The sequence below is a fragment of the Equus caballus genome, chromosome 29 (assembly GCF_041296265.1).
Source record: "Equus caballus isolate H_3958 breed thoroughbred chromosome 29, TB-T2T, whole genome shotgun sequence".
NCBI classification, from domain to species: domain Eukaryota; kingdom Metazoa; phylum Chordata; class Mammalia; order Perissodactyla; family Equidae; genus Equus; species Equus caballus.
In genome coordinates, this window is record NC_091712.1 from 27,772,791 (window position 1) to 27,788,441 (window position 15,651).

Consider the following 15,651-nt stretch of genomic DNA (forward strand, 5'->3'; position numbering starts at 1 on the left):
AGAGCTTTGCCTCTGCCCTATTTGTTTACTTGTTTATTTATTTACATTATTATGGCCTCATAGATTTATATGTCATCTTTATTTTTACTTCTCTGCTGAGATCCTCTATATATGTTTATTCATTACAGCTATAATTCTTAAGTCCTCAAAGACATTTGTAATACCTGCTTTAAATTCCTTGTTTATTAAATCTAAGTTTTCCATTATCATGGGCTCAATTTCTATTGATCATTTTTTTTCTCTCAAATATATGTCAAATTTCCTTATTTTATTGACATGTGCAATTTGTTTTACTAGTATGCTGGAATTGTAGATGATCTATTATAGCAAATTTGGGCTATATCATATTCCTTAAAAGTATGTTATATTTTTTTCTAGCAGTTAAGTTCTTGTCAGATCCTTTTGTTCCAATCAAGCTTATTTTATTTGTTAAGGTAGATGTGTTAAAATTTTCAACTTAATCCTACTTTATGCTCCTTATTCATAATTTAGGGTCTGATTGTGTTCTCATTTGAATGCTTGAAGTGTTTAGCATCACCTTTCAACTCTGGATGTGCTGAAACTTTAATGTTCCCCAAATTGCAGGGTTTTGGAATAACTATTCAGTACTCAGCCCCGCAGCATATCATCTCTCCTTTGGGGGTCTCACTCAGTACACATACAGCCTAACCCTTAGCCAAGGACTTGTGATCAATCCCCACAATATCTTCCAGGCAGCCACTTTGCTCAGTTCCGTTATGTCAGATACTCAGCCACTTGAGCAGTCAGAAATTCTAATCCCTCTCTCAGCTAAGTGACACTGCTACTATTTTGGGGCTCTACTTCTGCTCTGTGGTAGAAAAATTTCCGCACACAGAAATCTGACAATCCTGGGGCAATCATGGAGTTCACCTTTTGTATTCCTGCTTCTCAAGGATCACCGTCCTATGCTGCCTGTTGTGTAATGCCTGAAAACATTTGCCAGATGCATTATGTCCGATTCTATAGATGTTTTTGACAAAGGATAAGAGGAGTACCAGCTTTTCTGTCATAGATGGAAGCATAAGCCCCTCCAAATACTATTTTATGTTCAAATATCTTATGTTTCCTGATTCATTTAGTATTAATCTGTTTCAATAATAATAAGCATTCCTAATACACACAGACACACACTACACACACACACACACATAAGCATTTGTGAGATACATATAGATATATATCTCTCAGGGCAAAAGTATGCATACATCTCATATGTTATGATATTTAAACTTTTCATATTTATTTTTTTAATAGTCTCAAATATTTTTTATTGTGGTAAATTTTTATTGATTGATTGATTTAATTTATTTAAATAGTATTTTTAAAAAGAGTATAAAATTATGTTTCTGATTGCCTTGGCATTTTAGCTTAAACTTTTAAATTAATGTTTAGCTTTACTGGCCTATAGAACGTCCGTATGAAATATATTCAATTAATTGTTTCCTAAATTGTGACAAATTTTAAATGTACTAAATATTATCAAAAGAAATATTTCAATTTTTTAAGTTTAAAGTTCTATAAATAGGTATTAATTTAACCCTATTTATCATATTTTTCAAATATTCCATGCCTTTTAAAGTTAATTATAGTTTATTTTTGTTTATCTGATCAACAAAACTTATAGGGATATTTTGAAATATGATTTAGCAATCGTATTTTCAAATTTTTCTTGTTATACCACTAACAGTTTTGTTTATATTTGGTTATGTTATTTGAGGTAGAAAGCTTCAAAATTATATCTTTATTCTAGATGTCACCTTTTTTTATTTTTGAGGAAGATTAGCCCTGAGCTATCATCTGCTGCCAATCCTCCTCCTTTTGCTGAGGAAGACTGGCCCTGAGCTAACATCCATGCTCATCTTCCTCTACGTTATATGTGGGATGCCTACCACAGCATGGCTTGCCAAGTGGTGCCTAGGTCTGCACCTGGGATCCAAACTGGCGAACCCTGGGCCACCAAAGCAGAACATGCAAACTTAACCGCTGCGCCACCCAGCCAGCCCTCGATATCATCTTTTAATGCTCAATAATCTTGATTTAGAAATTAATGTTGAATTGACTACTTTTTCATTGCATCATAAATCTTTGTCCATGTTTTTAAGCCATTTACATAAATACCTACACTTATTTAATGTTCACTAACAACATTCCTTTTATATTACGATTTACTGATTAAGATCTTAATTTTATCTGTTTTAAGTAACTTAAATACTTTTAATTTTATTAAATTATTTTTATATATATTGACATATTTTATATGTATTGACTGTTACTTATATTACATATGTCCCATTGTCTTATTCACTATCACTAATTATACATAATATTAATTTTCATCTTCCAATATATCTACTACTTCTTCTCAGTCTTTTCATCTCATTGAACATTTCTTCTTTGTCCTGAGAAAGATTTTCAAATTTGTTCTCCTTGGCAACAATTCATTCTTCCATAATGTCATTCCTGCTCATTTTTCATATAGGATTCCAATTGTTTTTGGTAAAATTCTGCCTTGTCTTATTCAATTTCACCTTAATCTTTTTTCTTCTTTTTGAGTTTATTGCCATCTATTCATATTTCACACAATCTTTAACTTTTTATGTGTTTAATATGCATGACATATATTTAATTTACCTGGGTTATTGTAATAAATACATTTCAGAAGAATTAGATCCCCCTGATGTTCCTAATTTTTGTTGTTGCTTCACTAGTTCCCATTTAGATAACATCCCAAAGCTGGTTTTTGTCAATAGATAGAGTATGAGACTTTCCTTTGGCTCATCCAATATTATTTGTTGGTTTGTAGAAGCCTTTTCTCAGAAGTATCCCTGGAGGTGATGAGCTGTTCATATTCCCATTTATAGTACACAGTAGATTGTAATTAGTATAACCCTTTATAATGAGGTAGAACTATTTCTCACCCTACTTCCTTGCCCTATGACTCTTTAATCAAAAAAACATACAACAATCATAACAGCAACAACCCAACAGACCAAAAAACCTACACTTGTCAACTTTTACCAATTCCTAGGATGTTCTTGACTATATGCCTACCCTGCCCCCGCACTTCAACTACCAATGCCAGTCCTTGCTATTCCTGTATGAACCAAAACAGTTCCTTGCTGTTTTTTACATGTTTTACTCCAGGAAAGCAACAGTTTGGAGGATACAGGAAATACCAATAGGTCTTCTTTTGTTAAAATTATAAAAGAAAAACTGACTCTTAAGTTAGATACTAGTTTGTTACTTAAAAAATCTAGTTATCTTTCTATTGACCAATGAAATTCAAAAGCAATGCATAGATACATAATTTCATTTTCACTTTTGCATAGGTAGACAAAGCACATTTGATTTTTTAAAAAATACTTAATCGACGGCAGATATTTGGAGGGTACGTAACCATGTAAATAGACTGTCTTTTTACTCTGATTATATTAGTTTGGATGGGCTCAATGATTGGTAGAAACTATGATAACCAAACTTTAATATGACTAAGTGGCAAATCCTGCCTTTCAGTAAATGATGAGATAGGTGTCATACCAGGTGACTACAGGTGGGGAATATTAACACCAATACATGTGAAAAGTAATTTCCAAACCTATATTTCCATCACTTTCTGAAAACAACACTTATTGATTACCAATTACCCTCTTGCTATTCTGTTGTTTTTTTCCTTTCCTTCTAGTTAGTCTCTTTCTGTCTCCTTTGTAGACATCTTCCTCTTAAATATTGGTGGCTATTTCTTCTCTTCCTAGTGTATACATCCTTCCTCTATGATCTCACCCACTTAACAGTTTTGATTACCATCATATATTGATGGTTCTCAATTCTATGTCTCCCACAAAACTGCCTGTCCCAAGCTTAAGAGCGATTGGATACCTCTCATTTGGAAGACCCACAGATATCTCAAACTCAACAAATCAAGAAATGAAATTACATCCTTTCAAATTTCTTCATCCTCTTGCTTCATTCATTAACAACAGTGAAGGAAACTGCCAGTTATTCACTTGTCTAACCTAAAAACAGCTAATTAATCATTGAATCTGTAGATGTTTTCTTCCAAATATTTATTCACTTCTTTCCATCTTCACTGAATGCACTTGACACCATTTTCTCCTGAGTGGAATACTGAAATAGCCTCCTAACTGATGCCCCTGCCCCCAAAATTGCTCTCATCTACAGTGCAGAGTGATTTTTCTAAAATCCAAATCTGATTATATTACTCTTCTATTTAAAATCCTAAAAACGTTCTCTGTTACTCCCAGTTAAAGCACACATTTCTTAACATGGGCACCAGGTACCCCTGCCTACCTCTCTGGACTCATTTCTAGCTACTCCCCACTCTCAAAGCAAATGCTTCAGACATGCTAAGCTTTCTGTCCCACAAACTCACCATGATTTCTCTTCCCTCTGGGTCTTTGATACCATCTTTATAATTCCTACCATCTGGAACCTTCTTTGCCTATTCTTTATTCAATGAACTCCCTATTCATTCTTCATAGACAGGGCCAACACAAGACTAAGTAAAAGAACAAAAACAAAACTACTAAAATTCTTAGGCCAAACAAATCTATTATGGGAGGCAAAAAACCAAAACACTGAATATTATGAAGGTCTAATCATAATTAGAGTACTGTGGTATTTTCTAAACATTTTATTCCCAGGCTTAACGGAAAATCAGAAAATTGAAACCATCCAGTAAGAAGAAGAGAGGTATTATTAGGGACCTGGAACCATGATATTAGAAGATTCAAAAATATTTATACTGACAGCACGACCACAAACAGGAGAAAGGGGAAAAGATATGCAGAATCAATGGTACCTGTTTTGAATACTTAAAGTTTTATTATCATGAAGAAGTACAAGTAGTAAGAAATATCATCAAAAATCCATACTGGGCAAATATGGAAACATTGATTCAATATTAGGAAAAGCATGTTCACATCAAGGGTGCCTGACAGCTGAAAAGGCTTTTTAAGTAAGACAGTATATTTTCTATTGTGAAAGTGTTCAAGCAGGAATAAGGAGCTTCTCCCTTCCCACCTCCACTGTCTACCAGGTCAGGGAAGTTGTAGAAAAGATTCCTTTACTGGTTGGTGGTCCCTTTATCAATTCATTCAATAGCAAGTTAGTAGATTTGGGGCTGATTCATCAATAAACGTGTCTTGGTGGAGTTCTCTCACATTTTAACAGAATGTGAAAAGTGCCAGACTGGAGATCAAAATTTTATGATTAGTTGTCATTGACTAAAAGTGAGTCCCTCACAGAAGTCTTAGTGTTGGATCCCTATTTCAAAGAGCTCGGCTAACTTCAATTATCTTCTCCAACTCTATGATGCTTTGATTATATAATCCAGTTACTTCAATTTTACATCATATTTTTACAAGTTGTTTATATTTATAAAAGAGCAGCTATAACTATTATTTCTCAATTTTTATTCTTTATTTAATTAATTGGTATTTTCAATAAAAAAATGAATGTTAAAGAAAAGAGAGAGAAGACATTAATTACCTATAGCAGCAATAAAACAGGGGCTATGATAGATCCTGTGGACAGCCAAAGAAGGACATGAGAATACTATGAACAACTCTACTTGCATAAATTCGACAACTTAGATGAAATGGATCTATTCCTTGCAAAGTACAAACTTACCAAATCCAAAATAATTTGAGCAGCTCTATAACTATTACTGAAATGGAACTCATAACTTAAAAATTCCTAAAAAAGAAATCTCCAGGCTCAGAGGGTCTCACTGGAGATTTCTATCAAATCTTTAACACATACAAATCGGAAAAGAAGACTTAAAATCGTCTCAACTTTCAGATGACATGATTGTCTACAGAGAAAATCTAAGAACTAACAGATGAGTCAGCAAATTCTCAGGACACAAGAACCACATACAAAATTAATTATATTTATATATTCCAGAAATGAACATGTAGAAACAAAAATTTTAAATATAATACCATTCACAATCCCTCAAACAATGAAATACTTAGGCATAAATCTTATAAAATATGTACAGGACTTGTATGCTGAAGTCTAAAAAACACTGATGAAAGAAATCAAAGAAAATCTAAATATTGGAGAGATACTGTATCCATGGATTGCAAGACTCAACATATTAAAGATGTTACTTCTCCTAAATAGATGATATACATATTTAATGAAATCCTTATCAAAATTACATGAATTTTTTTATAGATATAGACATAATTTTTCTAAAATTTATATGGAAAGTCAAAGGAACTGGAATAATTAAAAAAATGTTGAAAAAGTATAAATTAGAAGGAACCACCCTATTCAATTTCAAGATGTATTATACAGCTTTAGTTATCCAGACTGTATGGTAATGGTGGAGGAACAGACACTTGGATCAATATAATGGAATAGAGAACACAAAAATAGCTTCACACAAATACAACCAACTAATTTTTGACAAAGGAGCAAAAGCAGTTAAATAAAGGGAGGATAGTCTTGTTGACAGCACTAGTGACATTGGATAGCTATAGGAAAAAAGAAATCTGGGCCTAAACCTCACATATTATACAAAAATTAACAAAATAGATCATAGATTTAAATGTAAAATATAATACTATACAACTTTTATATGTAAAAAAATCGAAGAAATTCTGAGACCTAGGACGTGGTGAAGTGGTCTTAGATGTGATCTTAAAAGTATGATCTCTACAAGGAAAGATCAATAAATTGGACTTCATCAAAATCAAAAATACTTGCTCTTTCCCTGTTAAGAGAATGAAAAGACAATCTAAAGCCTGGGAGAAAATATTTGCCACTCACATATCTGTCAAAGGATTTATATCCATAATATACAAAGAACTCTTAAAACTCAACAGTTAAAAAGATCTCATTAAAAACTGGACAAAAGACATGAAGAAACCTTTCACCAATGAGGAAGAACAGATGGCAAAGAAATACATGAGACGTTCAACGTCACTAGCTATCAGGGAAATGCAAATTAAGACGATGAGATAATACTCCACACCTACAAGAAGAGCAAAAACAAAAAAATAGTTACAATACCAAATGCTCACAAGGATGTGGAGAAACGGGATCTCTCATACATTGTTGGTGGCAACGTACAATGGCACAGCCATTCTAGAAAATAGTACCAAGGTATGTTACATCCATACTATAGAACATGACTCAGCAATAAAAAGGAACAAATGATTAATGCACAACATCTTGATGGATATCAAGAGGAGGAGGCTGATTGAAAAAAAGTCTCAAAAGGTCACATACCGCATTTTTTCCACTCATAAAACTTTCTCAAAATGACAACTATAGAGCTAGAGAACAAAATAGTAATTTCTCAAAGTAAGGGCTGGTGGGAATAAATGTAACTAAAGGAGTGGCTCAAGGGAGATCTTTTGGAGATGGCCTATGTTGATTGAAGTGACGATTACAAGAATTTATACATGTAATAAAATATCATTGAACTATACACATACATAGAACCAATGTCAGTTTTCTGATTTTGATATTATACTGGCATATAATAGTTACGTAAGATGTAACCACTGAGGGAAACTGCATGCAGAGTACACAAGATTTCTCTGTACTATCTTTGTAACTTCTTACAGATCTATTTTATGTCAGAATTCAAAGTTGACAAAATTAACGTCATTTGCCAATTATTACTTGTTGACATCATTAGGAATTTGTGATAAAGTGATTTTCTTTCATTTCCTTATTCCACAAAGTAACAATAATAAATTATGTAAACAACACTTACCAAACTGTTTTATAGAACAATTCCTCTAAAAAGTATATTTTTTCCATACAAAAGGGGTTTTGGGGGTGATTTGGAAAAATTCTATTTACAATACAAACTTTTGGAAAATTCACAAATTGATCCAGAGAAGCCGCTCACACGTAATTTTTTCTCCTCTGATAACTACCTGATTTCATAATTTGGAAAATATTATCCTAACATATATCACTTAAAACACTGAGTTAGTGAGAGCAAGGACTGAGAATGACAATTTTGGAAACTCAGCGAAAGCTTTCTGAGCCTGTCACTCAGCTATGTCCTGCAATAATGAATTCCTGAAGCTTAGGACGGCTGATCCTTCACAGAAAGCCTGGTTTATTAACATTATGGTACCTGACCTACTTTCTAACACAATCTCCTAAAGAAAACAAAAGCTATTCACAGTCCATGATTAATAAAGTCTCTGAAAACACACTAGTTGTTTTCAAGGTGATGTATTACTTTTATGAAAGCGCATGTCGGGATTAGGATTTGGATATGACTAAATGATCTCCCTCCCACCTGTCCAAAAGTGCTTTGCAGTTATTCTCACTCTCCTTTGCAATGTGAATGTTTGTGTACTTATCTCTTTTTCTAGACTAGGAGCTCCACAATTATTCAGGTAATATCCTGTTTTTCTTTGTTTTTTGCTCCAGTGCCACTTATACTGAAACTGCCCCACATTTACCAAATAAATAAATGAAAAAGAAACGACAGGTACGCAAGAGTTAACTACAAGATGTTTGGTTAGATTTTATATGATTATTGACTAAGAATAAAGCAATTTGTCTAGGTGAGTGGTTCTCAGTGGCCAGGATGATGGATGCTAGGGCATGTGGCCCTCCCACAGGGACACTCTACTCTACCCTCTAAATTCATTGTTGCCTCAACTGAGCCCAAATTCTGATATACTAAAGAGTTTCAGATGGAGCATTGAGTTGGATATGGTCAACAGGTAATATATATATAATAATCTTGTGACTAAAAAGCAACATATATATCATAGCATCATACCATAGCCCCTCTCCCTCAAAATTCATCTGTTTACTTGAAAATGAGAGAATTCTGCTATAACAAATGAGAGAGGACAATCAGGATGTAAAGTCAACTCAAAAAAAGACATAAAAAAGTCTTGAAGGGGGCCAGCCCCAGTGGCACAGCAGTTAAGCTCACATGTTCTGCTTCAGCTGCCTGGGGTTCCCCAGTTTGGATCCTGGTGCAGACCCAAGCATCACTTGTCAGGCCAGGCTGTGGCAGGTGTCCCACATATAAAGTAGAGGAAGAGGGGCATGGATGTTAGCTCAGGGCCAGTCTTCCTTAGCAAAAAAGAGGAGGTTTGGTGGCAGATGTTAGCTCAAGGCTAATCTTCCTCAAAAAAAAAAAGGCATGAAGAATAACTATGTAGGGAAATTATACTTATGCATTTATAGAAACCAAAGGACATTGTTACTGACCTGGTGATAATATAGAAAGAACTGTGTTTTAATTATTGCTGACTGTTTTAATATTGCTTTATGGAGTTTTTAAAATTTAGTCAAATATACTAGATATTTGATGCATTATTATTTTTCAGTCCTTATTCAAATGTCAATTTTTCAATGAGAAATTCTCTGATGGCACTATTTAATACTCTAACCACTACTCCAAGCATTTTCTTTCCCACTTTTCCTGTCTTAATTATCATTATGAAATATACTGTGTTAGTTTATTTATTTTTGTTTTATGTTTGGGTCCCTGTCCACCACCAGTAACCAGAAAAGAAGCCCCATGAGAGCAGGAAATTGGTCTGTATACATCACTGCATTATCCCAGTAACTAGAACAAAGCCTGGCATATAATAGGTGCTCAAGAAACATTTGCTGACTGAACATTCATTTTTAAAAATTTCTTAAAATCTCCAATAAATTATATCAGGCAATCAAATATACATATATCCATTAAACTTTGACTTGAATGTAATTGAATCAATTAAATTCATATTGAAAAATACACAGAATGATTTATTTTGTAAATAAATCCCATTATATAAAGTTATTCTGTACATAAATTTATTCTGTAAGAATTTAAAACACTGATTATTGCCAATGATTAAAATTCTGATATATTTGTATATGTCAATAAGGAAATAAAGAATAAAATAATAGCTCTCCCTTCTCACCAGAAAACTTTTTCAAAATTTTGTATTGTTTAGATTAGTGCTGATCAACTTTTCAAGCACATATGAATTGCTTGAGGGTCTTGTGACAATGCACTTTATGATTCTATAAGTCTTGGGTAGGTCCTGAATCCTAATTAAAAAAACCTGTTTGTCCATGGACCAAGATTTGAATAGACAAGTTTAGATCATTTTTCGGCACTAATAATTGCACAGATATGACATAAAAAATGTTATTGTGATGACCATTTCACTCAGTAAGAAAAAAACATATTTAAAAATATTTGTAATGACTTTAGTAAGGTGATATTAAGTAGTTGAGTATAAGAGTGTGGTTTATTGCTTGTTGACTGTTCTTTCACCAAGAGGGAACCCTAATGTAAACTATCAATGTGGGTAATAATGATGTCTCAATGTAGGTTCACTGACTGTAACAAACCCATCACTCTGGTGGGTGACACTGATAATGGGGGAGGCTGCACGTGTATGGGAGTTCAGTTTTGCTATAAACCTAAAACTGCTTTTAAAAACAAAGTCTGTTAAAAATAAAAAAGGCAACCTACAGAATGAGAAAAATAATTGCAAATCATATATTTGATAAGGGTTTATATATAGATAAATATATATCTATATATCTATATATAGATATATATTAGATTTATATAGAGATATATACAGATTATAAATATATAGATATAGATACAAATATATCTGTATATTTATAGACATACATTTATATATAGAAATACATTTATATAATTTATATTTATATATAGATTATAGATGTACATAATATATAGATATTTATAGAGAGAGAGAGAAGATTTAAATAACTCCTACAAGTCAACAACAACAAATAGTAAACAATCCTATAAAGAGATGGGCAAAGGACTTCAATCGATATTTCTCCAAAGAAGAAACACCAATGTCCAAGAAGTACAAAAAAAGAAGCTGAAGATCATTAGTCATTAGGGAAAGGCAAATCAAAACCACAATGAGATTCCACTTTGCTTGCTCTAGGATGGCATGGCATGGATGGATGGATGGATAGGTAGATAGGTAAATAAATAGATAGACAGATAAATAAATAAATAGATAGATAGATATTCCCAGAGAGCCTTAAAAAATTTGGTTAAATATCTTTCATCCAGGCCTACCCCATCACGCTCCTTAATGTTTCAATTTGCCCTCCTTCTATTTATGATCTCCCTTAGTTAATTCTGTTTTCATAGCACTTAACATCTTTTAACCAACCATGCCATTTCCTATAAATATGTGTGTGTGTGTGTGTCTGTATGTGAGTGTAAAGAGCAAGTGAGAATATTTTCTGTTTAACTCAAGAGTAGGAGGAATAGGATTTTTGTCTGTTTCTTTTATGTGATTTATACTAGGTATCTTAAACACTGCTTGACACATAACTGCTCGATAAATATGTGTTAAACCAATTTAATATTTCCGTATTCTCTATTTTGCTTGATAATTCTTGACAGGTTTTTGAGAATTTTATCAGTCTTTTCAAATCCTATCTTACATTTGTGTTCTATTTCATTAATTTTCACTATTAGCTAATTAGTTTCTAATATAAGGATTTAAGTCTATAACTTTTACCCTAAGTACTAGCTTAGCCAAATCCCATAGTTTTTTAATGAATTTTTTTATTATTAGTTATTGAAAACATTTCCTAATTACCTTATGATTTTTGGGGGGGGGGGGGGCAGCTGTTGTTAGAAGTGTCTTTCTCCCAGCCCATAAAGATTTTTTTAAAGATTTTATTTAGTTTTTACTTTTTATCTTTCCTTCTTCTCCCCAAAGCCTCCCAGGACACAGTTGCATATTTTAGTTGTGGGTCCTTCCAGTTGGGGCAATGTGGGAGGCCACCTCAGCATGGCTTGATGAGCAGTGCTAGGTCTGTGCCCAGGATACAAACTGGCGAAACCGTGGTCCTGGGCCACCAGAGCAGAGCGCGTGAACCCAACCACTCGGCCACAGGGCCGGCCCCACATAAAGATCTTTTAGTTTTTGTTTTATAATTGATTTCCAGGCTAATTCAAAAGACATAATCTATGTCACTTTAATGCATTTAAAATTATTGAAATTTGCTTAATGTTTAATAGTATAATTTCTCTCTTTTTTTGGTAAATGTTCTGTTGTGCTTGAAAAGAATAGATAGCTGCAATTGGTAAATAAAGGCAAAAGTAATCATAAGCCTTTGGAGGGAAGGTTGTACCAGAAGGTGCATTTTTGTGAACTGATTGCCAAATCATTTTGATTTGCCCATTAGGTTCAGATTACTTAATAATTATGTTAATCAAATATCCTGCATCCTTACTAATCACAGGGCAGAATTAAGTTATTTTGAGTATTCCTGAGATACTCTTGCGTATCAACAGTGACCATGCTAATTAGAATATATAGGGAAACAAAATATATGGTTGTTTTCCAAAGGAGCCTTTATATCCATGGCAAAGTTATGTTCAAATAAAATTTTAGAGTTCTCAGATACACAAATCATTTTCTTTGACTATATCCTGTATTTTAGGCATGTATTTACATTATAAAACAAAGAATAACATTTAAATTTTTCTGCCAGACTGTGCTTTAAAAGTCTATATTGATCTACAGAAAATTAAAGTAGCCCATACTTCTGTTTTATAAAGATTATTTTGTTCTCCTCCATTAGAAATAGTCTATGCCTTTAAAGAGTTGAAATTTTTCATTCTTTCTGCTATTCCTAGGTGGCCTATTTCTACCTAATGATATTTCAGAAGTTTTCTTAGAGCCGTAATACACGTTTTTACTTGGAATTCTCAAAAAAAAAAAAACCCCAAAAAAACAAAAAACCCAAAGACGGTAGAACTTTAGCCTAATTCTCAGTTGGTTTTCAGCCAAACTTCTGAAATCAGTTGCCATGGTGATTTTTAAAAATGTTTTCTTCCTATTTTTCTGGGTCTAATTAGAGCATCAAAGTTCACACAGGATAATAATACCATTCATAATTCATATAGCAGTTTCTAGCCATTCTACAATTAAAATATAACATTTAAGACCAGTAGCATGGGAAGACTGTTGAATTTTTAAAAATACATAATAAAAATAAGCAACGTTATATAAAAAGAAATCACGTCCATGTAATGAGAACCAATATCAAAATATGGGTTACTTTTAGGGTTTATTCTAACTTTTTGTTTGTTTATTTGTTAAGGAGCTAAAAAAGTTTTCTTCTTCCCATGTAATATCTGGAACTAATTCAGCCTTCTGCGCCAGTCTTACTGAAATAAGTAAGCCTACTCAAAACTCAAAATGATTTGGCAATCAGTTCACAAAGATGCACCTTCTGGTACAACTTTCCCTCCAAAGGCTTATGATTACTTTTGCCTTTATTTTCCATACAAAAGAACTACCAAGGCAGTAAGTTTTAATACATTTCTGATCCTCTTAGTATATCAGCATCCTTTTCCAAACACAGATAGAGGATTCCTAGAAATATTCACAATGTTAGAACCTAAATACAAAGAATTCAAGGAAAATTTAGCCAGAAATAAATTGATACTTTAAGTACAGAAAAATTTCATTTGAACTTTGACAAACTCTTAGCTACTCCTGTTGGTAGCTTCATCGGGGAATGCACTAATAACATCTGTCCCACTTACCCCTCGGGGTTTCTGGAAAGATCAAGTGGAGAGTAGCAGATAAAAGGGCATTGGAAGTTAAAAGTTCTGTCTAAATGTGAGCTCTTATTATACTGAAGTTCCTCTTGATATTCCACATTTGGTTCCAAGAGGCGAGAAAAAGATCAAACTGTAATAATCTAGCTCAGAAATTATTACTAGTAATAACGGAATAATTTGTCAACTGTCATTTTGACAAGTTGTATTCACCTCATTTCCAATGAAATGAGGCAACAATTGGACTGTGTTGCACAGTTTTACAGACTTGTCCAAATGAGCACATATGGCCCATTTAGCTAAGGATATTTTAATAGGTGCTGTTTATTATAAGTTGATCTCCTGCAAAAATATTACATAGCTGACATGTATCTCCTTTAGGAAATCACTTTGTCTATTTTATACATTATCTGAGTATTGATTTTTTGTTTTTTTTTAACAACTTATCACAACTCATAATTTATGCAAAGAAAAGACAACTCTGATTTGCATCAAAGCAGAGGCTTGTCAACCTCGCATGAGTTGGCTTTGATGAATGTTTTGCTTGTATTTTTTCCAAAAATTTCTTTCATGTGGAAAATATTTGTTTCAGTTTTGTTTGCCTTTGAAGACACTTGTTTTCCAATTTATCTGCAATTACTTCACACACACGCAAAGCCATCAACTAGTTTTAAATGAATTACAGTTCTAAATTAAGTATTGAGAGGGAGAAAGGAATGTATTTAAATAGTTAAATCTCCTTATCTGCCTCTGCTCCTGAGCTACACATACTCTGCATGTTTTAGCAATTAATACAAGAGAGTAAGGTTGTGGAGATCATGGCACAAAGTAAGGAAACAGAACATTTCCACTTACTGCAAATGAAAGTTGACTCATCTGAATTATCAGCACAATCATTCACAAAATCACACAGCTTGTCCTTTGCAATGCAGTGCTTGTTAGCACACGTGAATTCTTGAGCAGTACACTCTCTGTCTGGGCTAAGGAGCGGGGAACAATCTTGAAAGGAAATATCATCCACTGCTACGTCTCCCATGTAACTAATACCGCGTTTTGCCCTGAAGACAATCTAAAAAAAGAAAAGAAAAGCAATTTCAGTTGAGCTGTCCATCAAGAATTCAAAACCTGGGGCAAACACAAAATATAGGACATCAAGCTTGAAATTGACAAAACACCTCCATAACAAAACTGACTCAGAAAGCTTGAGGGTTATCTAAGATCCGTACAAATCCTCAACACCTAAGAATGTGGGAGTGGCAACACCATTGCCTCTTGTCTAGGTCTGTAGGATATGTGGTCTAGAAAACTGGAAGGAGTCACGAACCCACCACTGCTGCCTCTGCAGCTCTCAGACCCAAAACAAGACCTGCTCACGGCTCAGAGCTTCATCACACATGGAAGTAGGAGGCCAATCAGGTAACAGAATTCATCAAGAGAAAGAAAAAGCAAGCAATTCTTTCCACTCCTCAGATCTGTCCACTCCAACGATTTGAAAGTGAAAAGGTATAATACCTCAGTACCATGAGTTTTTAAAATTTGCCACATCTTTGGAATTGAAATGATTTTGAAATGCCTTTGATTAAAGAATGTGATGAATAAAATTCTCACTTGTGACATTGTTTGACAGTAAGATCCAGTTATACGGACTCCCATGGAATTCGAAGCAATGAAAAATAATAACAGGGGCCACTAAAGTTTTGGGATATTCCAACTTCAATTTGTAACACGACCACTGATGGGAATAACAATGAACAATGTTTCGCAGAACATAAAAAGCCATATATTGTTTAGTTTCAAATTTCTAAGTGAAGCTAATTTAGAGTGTTTCTATCAAATTTCTCTGCAGGCCAAATATGTATTTGTGTGTTAACATTAGAAATGTTCAAATATTTTAAAGTAAATTTAGAAAAATTAGAGATGAGATACCAAGAAATACAGATTTACTTTGGTGATTTATGCAGAATATTTATTATTCAAACTTGCCAACACCTTTTTTGACAAAATCTAAACAATTATTTTTCTTGAAAGAATTACTGTTT

At 33.3% G+C, this 15,651-nt stretch overlaps 1 protein-coding gene across 1 annotated transcript in view; it reads right to left on the reverse strand.

The window, feature by feature from the left end:
* MALRD1 (MAM and LDL receptor class A domain containing 1) overlaps positions 1-15,651 on the reverse strand; it is a 653,802-nt gene that overhangs the window by 373,974 nt on the left and 264,177 nt on the right. Inside the window, exon 25 of the mRNA XM_023631939.2 lies at positions 14,468-14,681. Coding sequence (XP_023487707.2) covers positions 14,468-14,681 — 214 coding nt within the window. The remainder of the gene's footprint in view (positions 1-14,467; positions 14,682-15,651) is intronic.